The sequence below is a fragment of the Phoenix dactylifera genome, chromosome 4 (genome assembly GCF_009389715.1).
Source record: "Phoenix dactylifera cultivar Barhee BC4 chromosome 4, palm_55x_up_171113_PBpolish2nd_filt_p, whole genome shotgun sequence".
Taxonomy (NCBI): domain Eukaryota; kingdom Viridiplantae; phylum Streptophyta; class Magnoliopsida; order Arecales; family Arecaceae; genus Phoenix; species Phoenix dactylifera.
The window spans coordinates 25511563-25531049 of record NC_052395.1 but is presented as its reverse complement, the minus strand read 5'-3'; the positions used below and the strand labels follow the sequence as shown (position 1 = coordinate 25531049).

Here is a 19487-nt window from a genome sequence, read left to right as displayed (position 1 = left end):
GATTGCTTTTTGAGATTTTTTATAATTTTTTGAAAAATAATGACAACAGTTGTTTATTTCATTATATGATATACACATGTTTAGTATAATGTGCTTAAGGACCCTGAAATTGTTATTTTAAATATTAATTAGTATGGAAGGGCATCTCCTATGCTAGGTATATTCAGGGTGCGGTTTACAGCCACCTCGAAAGGAACTCGGCTATGGTGATCGAGTGGGTTCGAGATCGACACACCGAGATGGACGAGCAGTTGCTGCTTTGTGACATCTGGAGACTTGCAAGAAGGTATGGCTTCTTCCGGACCACTCATGTTTACCGAAAGGCGAACAATGCGGTTGACTGGGTGGCCTTCTTTGCGGCACATCACTCTGAAGGATTTTTTGGGAGAGCCAAGCGGATGTTCCTTACTTCCTTCGCCAGCTTCTTTTTTTCGATTCTGTTGGCTGCACTTATGCACGTGTCGTGTGAGGCGCCGTTGTACTAAAAAAAATGTTAATTGGAGCATTGCACATGTGTTCTCTTGGACATTTCTTGGATGTTCTACCATGCACAAGATTTTGGTCATAACCATTCATTTACATTGACTGGTGCTTCAAATTCGCACACGCATCAAGCTTCATTTTTTTTATCCATCCATAGCTTGAATTTTGACGTATCAGTGAGTCATGGATCAGAGGCTGCTCTTAAAAGATCTGGTCCATGGCATGATCTCACCCAAAATACTTGCTCTCCGCACAATGAAGACAAATAAAAGTCCATACATTACGTATTCTATTTTGATTGAGTGCCCCTTGAAAACAACGGGAATGCGGTTCACGTTAATCTAAGAGATCCATGCGGCAGCTTATGCAATTTCATCTCTTACTAGCTTTCTTGTTTTCATGATTACAAGATCCCTTCAGCAAGATATATACCAAGCATCTCCTATTCTTCCCTACTCTCCATCCATCACCTTCTTTCCTTCCCTGCTCTTCTCCCTCTCTTCTCTCCCAAGCCATGAACTCTCTCTCTCCCTCTCTCTCAAACTACTCTTCTTAATTAACTCTGTCCCTCTTAATTACTCTTCTCCATCTCTCTTCTCTCAACTTATGGCACAAGAGAGCAACTTCGTCCTTGCATTGCTTTCAAGAGAGACCTGACATGTATCCTCTTTCATGGACGCCATGGTATGAAGCGTGGTCCTGGCTTTATAGTTAGCTACTTAAACATGAATCCAAAATGAGATAAGATTCGTTATATTGACTATTTTAGGCCGAGAAGCGAGACATTGAATGGCTCTTCATTAAAATTTACTTGGGGAAGATTTGAAGACGTTTTGTATTACTTTTGTGGAAGATTCTTCGATGATGGTTAGGTGGCCATCGAATTCAACAAATACTGACATCAGCTCATCCATTGATTCGTAATTGCTGGAGAATGGAATCATCATCTTCACGTTTGTATAGAATGACATATATTTATAGAAAATCAAATAGCGCTGTGGATGGAATGGTAATATTTGTGGCTAATTATAAAGAAACTATATTGTGGGCTTTACTGTGAGATATTCCAACTGATTTTTTGCATATTTTATTTTTCAATTTCCACTGATGTATTTATTCTAGATTGGTATAATAAAATCTGATTTACAAACTAAAAAGCTCTTCACTAAAAAAAACAAGATTACCGCCAGAAAGAAAATAGTGAGATGGTAGTATAGGACCATCTTAAACGCAAGCTACTAAATTAGGAGTTAGACTACATATCTTATACTAACCCTTGTAAAATAAGTCAACGATTTTCAAATCATTCTATTAAAATCATCTATTTTGACAGTAACTTGATGATTGGTTTAAAAATTATTAATATACGTAAATTTTACTTTCCAGATATTTTGTATAATATAAATTACATTCAACATTTTGAATCATAAGATGGGGTAGTCAAACATTAATTTTGAATCGTTAATTTTGTTTTTAAAAAGTTAATGTAAAGTATGTAGTCCAACTCTTAAATTATATGTTAATTTTTTAATTAAATTCACAATGTTTTAACTTTTAAAGTAGAGAAATTTTTAATGAAAAGATATTAAAACTCAATAGGCTAAATAAATATACAGTAAAAATCATTTTTTCTTTGAAAACCACCCGAGGTTATTTGGACAATGCCTAATATTTAAAGGATCTACGCTCTCAATTCCTTGATATTTTTTCTTAAAAATAAAAAACCCTCCAACATTATTGGGAAAAGAAAATTATTCTGACCATGAACTATTGTTTAAGTAATTCATGCCATTGACTTGATAGCAACGGATTTCTAATCTGATGCCAAAGAATATTTCCTACAGCTTTACAAAAGAAATTTCGAAAATTATGTGCCATGCGTTTGAGGTCTTTGCATCCTTAAGCTTCTGCACTGTTCCCATTCTGTCTCGGCAGCTTCTCGTATGGTGTTTTTCACTTGAGAGCCCCCACCTCCAAACTTCCTCAAGATCAATTTTGATTGGTCGGTACTGGATGGAGGCACAAAAGGTGGAGCGAGTTTCGTCATTAGGAACCCGAACTCTAGGATTGTGGCAGCGAGAGGCTGTTAGTTATTTGACTGCATGGTTTCTGGTGTAGAGCTGAGAGCTACTTGGGTGAGCCTTCGACACGCTTAGCGTGTACGCTCAGCTAGTTCAGTCATCGTGGAGGGTGACTCGGCTACGGCCATCAGCCGGATCTAGGAGGTCCGAAAGTCGCTGCTGCTGGCTATTTCTTGATTCGCGATATCTGGATAATGATGAGGGACGAAGGGGTTGTCCAGGCGAATCATGTGGTTAGAGAAGCTAACGAAGCTGCGGATTAGGTGGCTACCTATGTGGCTAACCATACCAGTAGCATTCTGTGGGCGGGGGATAGGGAGCTGCCTCGGAAGCTCCTTAATATTTTGTTTTCCGATTTTATTGGGTGCATCCGTACACGTGTTGTATGAATCAACCGGTCTTAAAAGAAGAAGAAGAGGAGGAGGAGGAGGAGGAGGAGGAGGAGGAAGAAGAAGAAGAAGAAGAAGAAGAAGAAGAAGAAGAGACTCATATTTTTTTAATCCAAGGACAAGATAATTTCATCTAAATCGGATGGTAGCGGTCAAGCATCATCAGGAGTTCTATTTTCACAGAGAAATAAGAAGCATGTCCACCAGAAGTTCCCAAAAAAAATTCACATGCGTCTGCGGACGACAAAAAACTCAGCTGCTCCTCCGGCATAAAAAGTTGTTGTCTGATGGAGCTTGCGGTACCCGCTCTGCTAAGGCCCTCATGGTCGTCAAACAGTCCGTTTTTTTTAAAATACAGGATCTCGTTTTCTCCCAGATTTCTTCTGTTTACAACGACCATTTTTCTCAATAAAGATATATAATAATATTTTTTTTAAAAATCCATTATAATAAATATATAAATATCATCTATATGACTTCAAATGCTAAATTATATTTTTTAATTCATATTTATTATATTTATATCTAAAAATTTATAAAATTTATATTTATATTCGGTTAAATTAGACATTAGTTAAGCTATTTATCTCATATAAAAAATTGAAATTACTTTTAGATAAAAAAATATATATACACATATAGATGGCCTTATATCACTTAAGATTATTTTTTAAATTTTTTTGATATGATATTGGATCTCATTTAAAGTAAATAGTTTGACTAATATTTTAGATTAAAATATTTAATAAAAATCAATCAAAAAAATAAGTATAGATTTTTTAAAAAATATTATTTTTTATGGAGAGTGGGAGAGATCTAGAGGATGAGTTTATCTTTTAGAGCACCGCTCTAAATGCTGATTTTTGATTAATTTAGAATATTTTTATAATTTATTTTAATTTTGTTTTAAAAAAATTAATATACCTTTTTTTTTCATTTCTATGCATGAACTGTTTTGACGTTACATTCACAATTATGTTACACATAACTCTAAAGCAAAAGTTTGACATACATCAAAATCTTTTAAAATCTTCCAAGGTGAAATTTTTTTACAATGACACTTATCACCATCTCAGCGACCTCATTCAACGTCCAACGTCCTGTAGCACATAACGCATCCTGTCGATACCGGCAATGGCCCACCACCTGAACGAGGGCATTTCCGTCAATCCACGCATTTCCTAATTCGGATTCCTCTCTCCAGAAAAAAAAAATCTCCTGTTTCCTTATCATTTTCCTTCAAAAAATCTGGAAACAGATGACAATGGACGGCTATGATAAGCCTATCATGTTAGTTAAAATAGATCCGTGTCGGATTGGGTAACTCCCTCTTTCTTTATCGGTTGGGGCTGCTTGCGTCTCATAGATCTCCTCCACGTAAGACCAGAAAACTTCTATTTTCTATTAAAAATAAATAAAAATAAAACTTTATAAATAAACCCTCGACCTCGGCGCAACGCCCCCGGCATTTATCTTCTTCCCTTCTTCGCTTCTTCTCTGAGAAGCCATGAAGTTTTTTCCTTTCAAAAGAATCCTTTCAGTTCCTCTCTTTCTTCTCCTGCTTCTAATCGCTCTTCTTCTCGTTTTCTCTTATTCTTCTCCGAATTGGGGGCATGGGTGTTGGAAAGCTCCTTTCCGGCCGACGGATTTCCTTCCGCTGCTTCCGAGGATCGTCTCGTGGCCGATCCTTCGGTCGCTTCGCAGCGCCGTAGACCTCCTCCCGACATTCGTCGGCGCCGCCTCCTCCACCAACCACGACCTCGAGTGGAAGGGCGCCTGCTTCTATGAGAACCAAGCCTGGCTGGAGTTCCACAACAAGAGCGGCACCCCGTTCGGCGGCGGTACTCTCCACATCAAGGTCGGCAAAAATAGAAATAAAAAAAAAAAACGAAAAAACTCATCCCTATTGCGCGCGTTTTGGGATTTTAAGCCTGGGCGAAGAGAAAATTTCGATTTTGTTTTTAAAATTTTTGTCTTTCGAGGGTTTTGTGGGAATTGAGCTATTGGATTCTTTGATATAGCGAGCTTGTGGTTTTTCTTAGTGTTAATTTCACTTGTGCTGGGAGCAAGTTCCTATCTTCTTTAGTATTTTGAGGGATTTCGGGAGAAATTGGGTTACTGGGTTCGTAGGATTAGGTCGGATTTGCCATGATTAGCTAGTCTGGGGGGTCCTACTTTTCTCTTTTCTATTTTTGTTTAGTTTTGCTGTTTTCCTGTTATTTTCACTGATATTGGACAAAGGCAACTTTTCCCCACACCCCCTCCCCCTTTTTCCGGTCTTTTGGGGAAATTTGGCTATTTAATTCTTCTATGTTTATGTCTAAGTTTTTGACAGAAAAGATCAGACATCGCTCGACAAGCATTATTATTAAGCCAAAATTTGAAGTTTTTATAATAATGAGAATTGTCTGCAACCTTCGTCAATTGGCCCAGGAAAAGTACTGAACCAAATAGGTAGCATATTATGGCTTAATAAAAAAAATCAAATCACTCTCGATGCTAGTCGCCAGAAATCCAAAAATCAAAAGCAAAGCAATTGTAGAAGAAAAAGAAACTCGTGAAACACTTCTTTCCAGTACTCTCAGCAATTAATCACCAAGTCTAGCTGATTTGTAAGTTGAACACTTGAATTGCAGCAAAAGTTCTTGGTGCGCTTCCCTATCAGTAGCATTATAGTTCATGCTAAAATATGGAAATAGGAGCTTTCTCTACCAATGTTGTAAGTGTTATTTGCTGACATGCTTTTTGGGTAAAAAACCCTATGAAGCTAACAATTTCTTCATTTTCTGTCCAGACCAGCAATGCACATAGTTGGACATGTATGGATCTTTACATCTTTGCAACTCCATTCCAAGTAACCTGGGATTACTATTTTTTGTCTCGAGAGCATACTCTGGATTTTGATGAGTGGGAGGGAGAAGCTGAATATGAATATGTAAGTTCATACTGTAAATAATTAAAATCTAGGTATAACAAGGAAAGCATGATTTCCTGATTTTTGTTGGCAAAGAATTTTTTTTCTTAAAACTTTAGATGACATCAGGTGAAAGAAAATGGAGTATCGATCTTCCTTATGCAATCAGGGATGATTGGAACCCTTCGAGCTCTGTGGGATGTTTTTCCTCTGTTTACAAATACTGGATGGGGTGAAAACTCGAACCTTGCTTTTCTAAAGAATCATATGGGGGCAACATTTGAGGAGCGTCCACAACCGTGGGTCTCAACTATTAACCCCGATGATGTTCACTCTGGAGATCTTTTAGTTTTATCAAAAATTCGGGGGCGCTGGGGTGGTTTTGAGACTTTAGAGAAATGGGTGACTGGAGCTTATGCTGGTCATAGTGCAGTTTTCTTAAAGGATTCTGAAGGAAAGCTTTTTGTTGGAGAGTCTGGCCATGAAAATGAGAAGGTTAGACTTGATCAGCTTCTGCTAGCTAACAACTCCATTTATGCCTTGTTTTACCTATACAGAATTTGGCTTTATATATTTTATGATAATTATCTTTGATGCTGCTTCTAATCCTTGCTATTTCTGAAAAAAATGAAAATGTACATGAAAGTTTCTGGTGACAAAGAATCAAGCAGTGTTAACTACCGGACATCATACTTTAGGACCATTTTCATTTATTCACATTCCTATTACCTTTGGCCTAAAATTTATGCATATAAATGTGCAAACTTGAGCATAAGTTTATTTTCTATTAATGTGTATGTGCACACACATGCATCCATGCTTCTGGTTGTATAGAAGAGAATGCATATGAATGCTTATAAGTTCATGTATTTTATTACATCTACATTAATTTGATTGATATACGGGCATGCATAGATAACATTTTGCATACACTTATGTTCATTCTGAAGTTTACTTGTTAACCTTCGTGCGTGTGTGCATGTGTGCATGTGCATGCATTGGTACGTTGTTACAAGATCTGTCAAAATACATCTTCACAATTCTCTCAGAGCATTTTGAATTTGATGTTGTAGTTTCTTGGTGCTTTTTCACAATATTGCTTTCTTACAGTATCATTATTTTATGGCATTTTTATAATTTATGCTATCAAGGTAAATGCTTTAAGGTTTGAAAAAGATAAAGATAACAAGCATTGGTGGTATATTTGCTGTCATGTTTCCTGTTGTACTTCATTTTTAAGCTGTTTGCTTAGATTGAAGGCTGTCTTTTCTTTTGCAAGGTTCTTTTTTTCCCCCCTTTGGAGTTTGGTTGTTCAGATAACTTCTATACAAGACTTCTAATTGATGTTTATACTACTCCCTGATCATGGTATATGTGGTACAGTTTATATTCACTATCTTATTAGCGATGGAGCTCATCCTTTCTTTTTTTGTAGGGAGAAGATGTTATTGTTGTTATGCCATGGGAGGAGTGGTGGGACTATGAGCAAACCAAAGATGATGCAAATCCCCATATTGCATATCTTCCCCTGCATCCAGATGTTCGAGCCAAATTTAATTCTACTGCAGCTTGGGAGTATGCAGAAAGCATGATAGGAAAGCCTTACGGTTATCACAATATGATTTTCAGCTGGATAGATACTATAAGTGGGAATTACCCATCACCCTTGGATTCACATCTGGTATCTTATTTCTTATACTTCTTTAATGTAATTCTTTTTTTGGTGGAAATCAAGTTGAAAATTTTCTAGTTTCTTATGCACATATCATGCATTATGTATGATATTTTGGGATATTCAAATTTATCGATATATCTTGTGGGCAAATGCCAAGCACTGTCTATGCGACGTACTTAAGAATGCCCTTGCTGAAAGTCATCTATTTACCCAAATTTTGGAGATCCATGCATACAAAAGAATGTGTTGCTGGGAGCCAGTCACTTGTTTGTCCAAGCATTTGAGGCTTTTTTGAGGCATTGTTGGCTAAAACAAGCCATTATGACGTGATTGTGTGGAATTTAAAATGTATTTGATATATTTGTTGAGGCGTTCTCTAGATTTATGATAGCTTGAAGTAAATGTATTAATGACTTAGTTTCAATTTGCTAATGCATTTAATTTACATGTTATTGTAAGTAAATCAGAATATTTTCAATATCATTCTAACTTGCCATTTTACTATTGCTTCCTATATGTATTAACTCATGATTTTCTCGTTTTATGAACAGTTTGTTCTTATTCGGCTATTCGCCTTTTTTCTCTTCAAATCTAATTTCTGATTTGTAATCCATATAAGCAGTTCATTGTTGATGTATTGATGTACCATCTTACTCCAAAATATCATGGTTTAATGTATGTATTTATGCGTGCATTTGTATTTTGATTTTTGTATTCTACCATTTCTCTGAAATTAATTTTTTCCCTAATGAGAAACTAAACATAACCATATGGTGCTCTTCAATAGTGTCCAATTTGAGGGTTACAATTTACTGGGGAATTTCTAATATGCTTAGCTTGAAAGTTAATTTATGTGGTTGAAGTTCCATTTTGTGCTTACCGAAGTTTCATATGGTGTACATCCCATTGAAGAGGATGCTTATTTCTGTTTCCCTTATATCACAACACAATAATGGCTTTTATATTCATAATATTAAGTATTAGCCTGCAGCAAAATGATGAGCTCGATTGGACATGCAACATATTCCTTTGGGTGATCTTAGTTTAAAGCTTCTAAATACAAATTACACATACACACTGTTAAACTATTGATTAGATCTACAGTATTAATTCCAAATTTCTCACTCTTTTTTCTGCTTTTCTTTCTTTAAAGTAAGTGCTAACTGCTAGTTATGATGTAACATAGGTTGCTTCTGCTATGACCATGTGGAATAAACTCCAGCCAGCATATGCTGCTAACTTGTGGAATGAAGCCCTGAACAAACGACTTGGCACAGAGGTTTGATTATCCATTCATTTTGTTGGCTAAATTCTTCTTTTCATATATTCATGTTAGTATTTTAATTGTCAATATTTTTCTGTCTAAAAAAAACCCCCTCCAGTTTTCTTTTCATGGATAGTCTATTTTTCCTAGTTAAGTAAGTAGCAGTGGTTCAATTTTCAGGATATTATAGGAACACTTAAGTTTCACCTTCAGAGATGTCCATTATGTGGCTGATGGAATTATTTGGATTGGGAACCAGTTGGCTCCAAACAGGCTAGTAGTAGTAGAAACATGGGAGTTAATCTTTGTTGTTTTTAATGTTGGAGGATTTCATTATAGCTATTAGCATAGGATGAGTTTCAATTCTGAACCCCTTTTTCTGACACAGTTTGGGCTGACTTTGGTCATGCAATCTGCAATTCTGCTTGGGTCGGGGTCAATCATTATAAACTCAAATATAAGCCGGTTTGGTTCATGGTAGAGTTATGAAATATATGGTCATAGCTATAAGTACAGAGCCAAGGTAGGCTTATTTCAGTTAGACCATCTGCCACCCATTGGGACATTCCAGGCCTATATATGAAAAATACTTTAGCCTAGGGCAATTTCTGAATGCAGGGACTCACACACCTCTTTGTTTTCTCCATTTGTCTCAGATCTTCATTAAGGCCTAAAGTTCAAGGCTTACTCCTTGAAGTCTGGGGTTGTGACACCAAAAGTGCAACCTCCTCCACCATACCCAAATAGGCAAGAGATTAGAATTTTTGTTTCATTATTGAGCATATATTTATGTTGGTTAGATGGGTTGGCTCAGATCAGAGACTTGTTATTAGGGCAGTCATGTTCTTGTCCAGCCTCCCCATGTTGGCATGGGCGTAACCTAACCTGAAAACACCTGACCTAATTTATTGCCACTCTTATGTTCGTTGATGAGTAGACTGCATATATGTGGCGTATATCATCTACCACAAAAGAAATCTGATTTGCACTTACTGCAATAAGATAAGTGCTTTCATGAATCCTAATCCTAATCCTCTATATATTAGTCTTTTGATTAGGTCACTGAAGTATAAAATTCTCAGTGTGCATTGTTTGGTGGCTTTTCTATGACAAGTTAATATCCAATACTAGTATGCAGTAATTTCTCTATTAGATACATCTTATTGAGTTATATAACAAGAGCATGCGTAGTTATGCTTAAGGTTTTAAATACTGAGTTATGGAGTTGTACCGGTCACTGGCCAATACGGTTCATATTGCTGTATGTCCCAGATGGCACCTTGTATTATTTGGGCTGCACGGGCTAATTCTTTAATCCATTACGATGCTACTGTGCTTTATGGATTGTAACTGATGGCTTTGTGACACTGATAACATTTTAATTGTTGGTAAGAGATGTAACATTAAACACTTCCAAGATTTTGCAGTGAACCTTGTCTCTACTTCTTGTGATGCTTACCTCCATTATTGTTCAAATGGTAGGCAAAATGGGTTTTGATGCTACTCATGATTAAAAACTATGTTCATGGTGTCCTTTTGGAAATGTCATTATTTGTATCCAAATGGTGCTGAAAAATAAGGAACATTTATTAGTTAATTTAGAAGTGATTTTAGAGAACCAATAGTTACTGGTATGAGATCTAGGTAGCACGCAAGCATTTGAGAGCAGCTTTGAAATTAACACAACATCATACGTATAAAATTCCTTTAGTAGATATTCCACTATGAACAAACCAAACCTTTGGAAGTGCAATTAAATGAATTATATTGGAAGTTATTCCACTTGGACAAAAAAAAACTACAGTTGGCTGGATTTTCTATTTAGATCCGAGCTGTTAATGAATGCAAACCGTATCCTAAGCATGTCTAATGGAAAGTACGCAATAGATGATTAGGTTTTGACATATGGATTGAGGATTTTAGTTATATTAGAAATAGAAAAAAAAAGACACTGCAGGAAACTTAAAAAAAAAATAAAGAGTAGATGAGACAGAGAGGAAGTGGGATAAGATCCGGACCCACTCCAGTGTGATCTTGTTCCAGAATTGAGCCTCATGCATGTTAGAAGAAAAGAAAATTAGAAAGAAGACACATGATAATCAGGATTCACTCATCCAACTTTGCATCACACTAAGAACTCAAATGGAAGACAGAAGACTCCTTTTTTGAGTGACATAGCATCATTTTTTTTGTTGTAAAGTACTCCTACAACCTAAAACACCTAGAGCCCATTACATCAGTTAAAACAAGAGCCACAAGGCCCGATGGGAAGTTAAGAGTCCCAAATCCAATGCTCCTCCAGGGAACCTCCAAAACCAGCAACGCAGTCTGATGGTCTATTGCCTTCATGGAAGACATGAGCAACACAGACCTCCTGAAGCTTTGGAGAATAGCCTTCGGCTGAAGTAAGCAGGGGTTGTAAACAATATTTGTCCCCTTGTAACCAACATAACTGTGGTGGATGTAGGTTTTTAACAGAACAGGTAACACCCATAAAAGTGGCCTGTGACCAAACCTTCCTTCACATGTATCAAGTTGAAGGTCAGACATTCCTCCATGCCCAAGTAATTTGTTGAACAAGTAGAAATAAAATGAATTTGATGTCTTTAGGCCCAAGTAGTGAAGTAGATTGCTTCATGGATTAGCATGAAAACAGAAAATAAAACAAATTAATTGGAACCTACATGACCTAACTAATGATTCAAATGATAAAGCTGAGACAAATAAGACTCGATGACTCAATTAATGAAGATCAATTGACTTGTCTAAAGCACTTGATTGGTACTTCTAGTTGTTGGTCCAAAGCCATCGACAAGCTCGACTTTTGTAACTGAGTCACTTGAAACTTTCTTAATCATGCATGACCAGAACCCACATGTGATGCTGGTTTCTACTGCTGATTGATTTGGCCTCAAGAACGAGAGCCAATTACTACAGCTTGTGCTGATGGTGTCTGTGTCCTCCTGCATGAGCATTATTCCAATCCTTTCGACATTAATTTGCAGTGCTAAGCACCACTGGTTGATTTTGGATTATTTTTTGGACAAAATGAGTGTGCGTCGTCAACTTCACAAGGGTTGGGATGACATTCAATGAGAATAGCAACCATGAATAACACATTTATAGTAACTGAAATCAACTGCACTCTTGCATAACATTATTTTATTTATCTTTTAAACCTAATTCGATTTAGGTATGGATTCAACAGCATCTTTTATAGTGACAGATTGATTTTGTCCCTTGGGGGTTTATTATCCTCTTTACTAGCTATTTTATGACCTCATTGGGGTGAATATTGCTTAACCGACAATCAGAGTTGAGTCCCGGTGCTCTATTTTTCATAAATTTTAATAGTTTCTTGTTGAATATAGACAAAAATAAGTCTAGGCTCGATTTAAGGTTGTGTACATTTACCTTTTTGATTCCTCATTAAAGTTAATTAAACTGGGATTTTGCAGGGTCTTGATCTGCCTGCAATTATGGTTGAAGCAGAGAAGCTTGGGATTTCTTTTGACAAATTGCTGACAGTTCCTGAACATGATAATTGGGTCTACTCTGATGGGAAGTCAGCCTCTTGTATTGTTTTTATTCTTGCAATGTACAAGGACGCTGGGCTGTTTGATCCAATTGCCAGCAACATACAAGTCACTGAGTTCACTGTAAGTTTTACTTGAACTGGCTGGAGCAAATAGGTCATAATGTGCATGTAATATTTTTTGGCAGGGTGACATAAATATCTTATTCATTTTTTTTCTAAGGAATTGTTCTTTTATACTTTGAATTAGGAGCTGACTTTTAGGGGCTGTTTGGATACCTGTGTAACTTATCCCTAGGATATACTTTCAGTAAATGATGAGAAATTATCATTAGTGGGCTGGGCTAGAATGCTCTCTGGAGAGCTGGTGGTTCCATTTGTGCAAATTCTATAGTGGAACTGCTCTTATTGAGAACCAGAGATGCACCGACGGACATACAAACATACAAACACATGCATGTGCACGCGCACACAAGTTGATTATAACCTTGTCAATGGTATAATAATTCATGCTGATACATCCATGTGGACCTTCGTACTAGACATGCATATTTGCAGACAAAGACACATATTTGCATCTACTAACTTAATTGCAATATATCAAGGGTTTAATGGTTTTGTGAAAACAAAACTTCATTATTAGACTTGTGCAAATTTTATATTGCCAAACTACCTTAAAAACATGAATCTATTTATGCCATATGATTTCAATGATGCATATTGAAATATTTGTTAGGCACATTACGCATTATAGATCATGATGAATAGTGTAGGACATCAATCCAGATTCCATATGTGTTTTGTCTGCATGGCGTATCTTAAAATCTGGTCATGTATGCTGGGGCATCAATATCACTGTAACCAACTTGAAAATCTTGAATTCTGTATAAAATCCAAGAAAATTGAATGGTTATGTATATCGCAATTGTGATCTCTGTGTTAGGACCCTTTTCTTACCTCAGGGACTATTTTCATAATATGCAGATAAAAGATGCCTACACCCTCAACTTCTTTGAGAGCAACTCAAGCCGCCTGCCAGAGTGGTGCAACAAAGATGACAACGTGAAGCTTCCTTTCTGTCAAATTATGGGCCGGTATCGAATGGAATTGCCTGAATTCAACACTATACAGCCATACCCTCACATGAATGAGAGATGCCCATCCCTACCACCAGACTATGCCAGGTCCAGTTATTGCTGAGAAACTGTTCTCGGTTTCACGAGTATTTAGTTCCTATATGCTGCTGCTTTGTATCAATTCTTTCAAGCTACTGCCTTGTGTAAATAAGTGGGTAGGAAGGGTACTAGTTCATGTAATTTGGTGCAAGGGTTGTATACTAAAAGCCTAGCCGCTGGTGGGGGCTGTGGTGTGGAACTTCTGGTAGAGGAGCGGTGGAATGACTGTTCATATGTAGTGTAGGTAATAGCAATAATGCTAATTCCTGGTTCTAAGACTGACATGAGAAGTTTTCATGGGGATCCCTTGCCAATTACATGGTGGTCCTTCATCTAGTTTAAAAAGTTTCCATGCACCGAATTTATGTACATCTGTTATCTCTGATTCCTGCATGGCTTGGATTAGGTTTTTCTCTGTCCTCCATATACAAACTCACGTTGTTATAGCTTAAATATGAGCTCCGTTCCAATGAAGAAAAGAACAACAACAAAAAAAAGCATCACCTTCGCTGCAGCTGCCGCCACCACCACCAAGTCAATCTTATAGTAATGTGGTTCGCTCAATGCCTACATCATGTTTAAATATTGTATTCAAACTCGATGGACTTGATTCAATATAAAAAGATGATGAATTAAATAAATAAATCTTAAAATCTCATCCAATCCAATTCGACGAAGGAAAACGGTTTAAGCTTGAGAAATCAAAGTTTTAATCCAATTCAAACTCGGATAGAATTTGAATGTGCTAAATATTGTTCCAACCACAGAGAGACAGAGAGAGAGAGTGCTACGTATGTCCACGAGGCCCCTCACCGTCCCCGTCGTGGGTAAAAGAAAAGAGATTCTGGACGTCCCCACTTCACCGTCTACTTCATCGAAGTAAAAACACAGTGCAGTCCTTCCAAATTCTCAGCTGATATTGTCTAAATTTCCGAAAACTCAAAACCAAGAACTTCCCCAACCATGCACTGAATCGACCAAGATCACACTGCCATTCCTCCTCGAGTACTGATTGGCCTATTTGTCCCAGACTCTTTTAAGTTCCGTTGCTCTACATTACCGTATCCTAATCGATGCAAAAAGAAAAGAAAAGAAAATTACTCTAAATTTTTGAGTACTAGTACGTAAGGAAGTACAGTGGAAGGTAACAAACAGTATGTATCATGATCAGCTCAAACTATTCCAGTTTAAAATTGGTTTAGTATTTCCAACATTTTTTAGGGGGATCAAAGCCAAAATATTAGCATATGTGTCATGATCAGCTCTTTTGTTAGAAGTTGGTGTCTTCCAACTCTGCAAAATGTATGCTAACTTCTCTTAAAATCCATTAATACAGTTTATTCTCAGGAGCTAAAAAGATTTGACTTGGAGAACATTGTTGGGCTCATATCGCCTCCATACTGTAGTGGAATCACTGTTTGCATTCTGGCAGGACGTGATGAATGAAGAACTTGGAGACTTATTATGAGAGTTGGTAACCATTAATCACTTAATCAATTTTTTTTTTAAGCAAAATGGTGGAAGAATCCGACACACATTTCATTAAGTACAAATAGATTTTAAATTAAAAGAAAAGGCAGGAAGCCCAAACATTTGATTCAAATTAAGTTTGCCTGTGCGTAGAATCCTTCTTCATTAAGAATTAAAAATTAAAAAAATTCATTTATGCAACAAAACTAAGCCAACCTACCACAAACAGATTTGCATCATAGTGGACTGGAAAAATAAAAAAAGAGGCTCTTTTACACCAATCCTGTTAGCAATTTTTAAGAAATACTTGTCCCTCCAAGGAAAAGTTTCACTTCCTCATATCCCGTCCGCTTAGGATATGATGCTTGGGGATTCGTCGAACCATACAGGAGTCCCAGCAGGCACCTACGGGTCTTTGCGTCTCTCATTAACGCCCAATTACCATATAAGATTGGGTAAGAGGTGGAACTCCCTCAGAAAACTGACCATCAATAGTTGTCCCGGGCTCTCACGGATGACGCAAACGCACCTCTTCCCCTCAACTCAAAATATTGGATTGTGGCCATGGTGACGACATCCACAACATTCTTTGAAAGACTTGCCTCACTCTTAACCACCATATGCCATATCATACCGAGTTGGTTGGCACAGAATTTACTAAATAAAATGGTACAAAGCGTACCGTACCATACCAATTCTATACTAGTATGTAGTTTGGAGAATATACTGATACTTAGTATACCGACATGATAATATGGTACTGATCTCAAGTCTCAACTCTATATACAGAGCCGGCTCGAGCCTTAGGAGAGGGCGGGCGCCTAAGGCCCCCGGCTTAAGAAAGGCCCCGCTTTGCCGTCTACACAGCTTTCACATCCGAAAGTTAGGAGTAGGAGGACGCCTGTCCCGCCTGGCTACGCCGCTACAGTGCATTCCAATCGACGAACAGCGGGACAGGCTACAGGCTATAAGTGACTGAGGTGAGCTACAAGCTTATGACAAATGACAACCAACGGACATTTCCTCCCCCCCTTCTCTTCTCTAGCTCCCAGTGCTTTTTTTTTTCTCCTAAACCTTCTCGGCTTCTTTAGTTCTTCTTAGTGACAGTCCTCTCCGGCTCTCCCCCCACCCCCAGACTCCAGTTCTTCTCCAGTTTCTCGATGACTCGACCGTCGACGGCTCTTTAGTCCTTGGGCCGCCGGCCACTCTTGATCTGGAGTCCGGAGACCGGAGTCCGGACCTCCTCTCAAGTTCTCCTCGGCTCCTCCGACCTCCGGCCTCCGCTCCAATCCTCCTTGTCTCCTCGGCAATCTCCAGTTCTTTAGTTCAACCCTTCTTTTCTCGGCTCGACCATCGACGACATCTTCATTCTTCAGTTCTTGCCTTCTTGGGCCGCCGGCCGGGGCACCCTTGCTCCGGAGTCCAGAGATTGGAGTCTGGATTTCCTCTGTAGCCTCCAGCTCTCCTCGGGCCTCTGCTCCTTGCCGTCCTCGTCTCCTCGCCGTCCTCGTTAGCTGTGAGCGATCCACCGACCGTCCTCCGGCTCTAAGAGGCAAGAAGTTTACATTCATTTGCCAAAGTCCTAATATAGTAATATTTATTGGAATTTTTTTTATTGGTCGCCTGTTCTAATTTTTTTCTGCACTTGATACTTCATAAGCATTCTTATCGGCATTGTGTGAGATAATGAGATTACACGGCCTTGACTTTTTAAATAGCTTTGGGGAGACATGTTAGCATAATGTTTTTTTTTCTTTCGAATAAATGATGTTTTTATTTTTTTTAAGTAGGTTTTCATTAACGGGTGACAAATTTATGATGTTTTATATCTTCATCTCAATCAAAAAGTGGCACATAACATAGTATTCCTGAATAAGATGTAGTTATCTTTCATTATTTTTCATCAAATGTACTTTATCAAAAAAGAAAACCATGATTAATGTACTTCATCAAATGTTAGAGTTGTTTAATCTATTCATTCTCTTGGATTTTGGAATGAAACCTACATGCACAGCTGGTCTAGTATATACTGATTAGTGATTACTAAACAAAGTGATTTTTGTTCCTAAGGATTTTTTTTTGTTCGCAAGAGATTTTTGCATTATATAGTTCCTAAAGGATTCTTTTGCTCCAGACGAATTATTTTTAAATAAAATTCTAAAGTATTTTACATTTATTAAAAAAATCTTATCTTAAAAAAAAAAAAGTCTTTCTCAGTGAGTCCGCCTTACCTCCAAATGTATTGGGCCGCCCCTGTCTGCATATACCTAGCTGCCGAAATGTGCTCGTACACATTTCCTTCCGGTTGGAGAGAATGCAGATTCTATGTGTAGTTAAAATCTTTGGGAGGCCTGCCAGCTCATGGCTGCCTGAAGCGCTTGCAACTTTGGCAGGGCCGCAGGCTGGTGGATAAAAAGGAAGCATCATTGCCATCGCTTGAGGAACTTTACACTGACAACTCCAAGCATTGCCATCGGGTATGCTTTGTTTGAGTTCAGAATCTGACATCATTTTCACTTTCCTTTTCTTTTTCAATCTACTTTGCGATGCCCGTCATGAAGGTAATGTCTCAACTAGCCTTGTTAATCCAAATTAACATGCTGAAGTGTTTCTCTTCCTTTCTTTTGATATGTCGCTCTTGATCACCTCAAAAGAAGGAGAATAAAAAGAAGAAGACATGATGTTGCCCATGATTGTAACAGACTCGGATCTGCAATTAGCTCGCTAGCATTTCTCAGCTCGAATAAGAGACATTCCAAAGAGATACGCCGAGCGACGAGTCAGTGCTGCTCGCATTCAGTTATTGGAGAAGCTCTCCAATGGAATTATGGCAACCAACAGCAACCATTAAACGCTGCACTACGGTTTCTGGTCCTTCCCTTCTCGGATTCTCACGTATTTTTCTCTACATAGTGCCCTTTCTTTTCAATAGATTATTCAACGTCCTGCACAGCTTACCAGATATGGCTGGTCAGGAACGCTCGAGTTTTTGGCGAGCTCCGTCCGTCCCCACGGTTTGTGATGGAGCGGGCTCGGACACAGACAACAGAGTTCCTTCATGCAGGGTTGGATGATAGATCTTTGACAGCTCGGGACACCTGGAGCCCCCATACTGCTTCGGCAGCTTCTCATACGGTATTTTTCACCTAGGAGCCCCCACCCCCGAGTTTCCTCAAGGTCAATTTTGATGGCTTAGTCTTGGATGGAGGTAGGAGGGGAGGGGCCGGTTTTGTCGTTAGAGGCCCGAGCTCCAGCACAGTGGCAGCAGGGTTTTTATCAGATCTTCGACACCTCGGTCTCAGGAGTAGAGCTATGAACGGCTTGGATGGGATTGCGGTATGCGCGACATGTACTTCAGGCGAGTTCCATCCTCCTAGAGGGCAATTCGTCCACGGTGATCAACTAGGTCCGGCAGGGCCCTCACAATGATGGAGGAGGAGTTCATCCTCTGTTCCGTAACATATGGTTGATGGTGGGGGAGGGGATTACTTTTCGGGCTATGCATGTATATCGATAGGCTAATGGGGCCGCGGACTGGGTGGCGGCGTATGTTGCGAGCCACTCAGAAGACACCCTATGGGTTGGTGAGGATGACTTGCCCAGTGCATTTCGTGACCTTTTGTTTGTAGATTCGTCTGGATGTATTCATACCCGTGTTGTATGAAATATCTGCTTTAGCCAAAATAAAAAAAAAAAAAAGAAGAAGATTATTCAGCGTCCCTGTAGGAACTAAAAAGTCCCTTCAGTTTCTTCCAAAGTTAAATCGACTCAAAAGGAAAAGCATCTCAAGGTCTCTCTCAACCATATGTACGAGCTAAGAACCTGGAGTCTTCTATTTTGGGTAATTCAGGTCCGCCGCATGGATCGACTGCCATTTTACTGGGACCTTGATTTGGATGACCATTTTATGTTTAATACGTGGCCTTGTTCATAAGAGGGGGAATACTCTGTTCGTAAATGTGCAAAACAGGGATAACCATGCAAATAAATGCTAGATACGTAAGAGCTAAATATACGATGACCGTCAAACAAGGAATTGAATGTCAATTCCCCAACTTGTTTTATTCTTATAATATCTTCTAAATAGAGCTTTTTTTATATAATATTTTTTTAATGTTGGAGCTAATAGTTTCTTAGCCTTTTTCCTTCGAAACTTTTCTCTCGTTTCATAGAACTTTTATTTCTATGGCTTTGTGGGCCTGTGGCTGTTCAGAGAAAGGTATAATCAACAGCTCAAAAACGAAACGGTTGAATGTAAATAAGTAGTGAAAGGTTGAAGAGTAGTTTCCTTCTTTTCTTTTTACTTTTATTTCTTCTTCCTTATTTTTTTTTTATTTTGTAAATTTGTCTGGGTTTGTTTGGAAGAACTCATAGCTGCATATTAACTGCGACATGTTTTCAGCTTTTTTGTTGTTGATTACAGCTCTCAATCGGTGGGGTGCATGAGGTTTCTTTTAGAATGTCATTTAGTTTCAAGAGGCGAGGGTAAGAAAAGAGACAA

General features: G+C 38.3%; 1 protein-coding gene across 1 annotated transcript; it reads left to right on the top strand.

Annotated features, from left to right (window-relative positions):
• The first annotated feature begins 4406 nt into the window (after positions 1-4406).
• On the top strand, positions 4407-13885 carry LOC103723322. Its single transcript, XM_008814208.4, has 7 exons — positions 4407-4811; positions 5748-5888; positions 5997-6362; positions 7303-7548; positions 8729-8821; positions 12265-12465; positions 13326-13885. Exons 1-7 carry the CDS (start codon positions 4461-4463, stop codon positions 13539-13541), a joined length of 1614 nt encoding a protein of 537 aa, XP_008812430.1. The 5' UTR covers positions 4407-4460; the 3' UTR covers positions 13542-13885.
• Positions 13886-19487: the final 5602 nt, after the last annotated feature.

Coding starts and splice junctions, on each gene's coding strand:
- LOC103723322 (XM_008814208.4), top strand. CDS start 4,461: ATGAAGTTTTTTCCTTTCAAAAGAATCCTTTCAGTTCCTCTCTTTCTT. Junction 4,812..5,747: donor GCGGTACTCTCCACATCAAG/GTCGGCAAAAAT, acceptor TTTTCTGTCCAG/ACCAGCAATGCACATAGTTG. Junction 5,889..5,996: donor GAGAAGCTGAATATGAATAT/GTAAGTTCATAC, acceptor AGATGACATCAG/GTGAAAGAAAATGGAGTATC.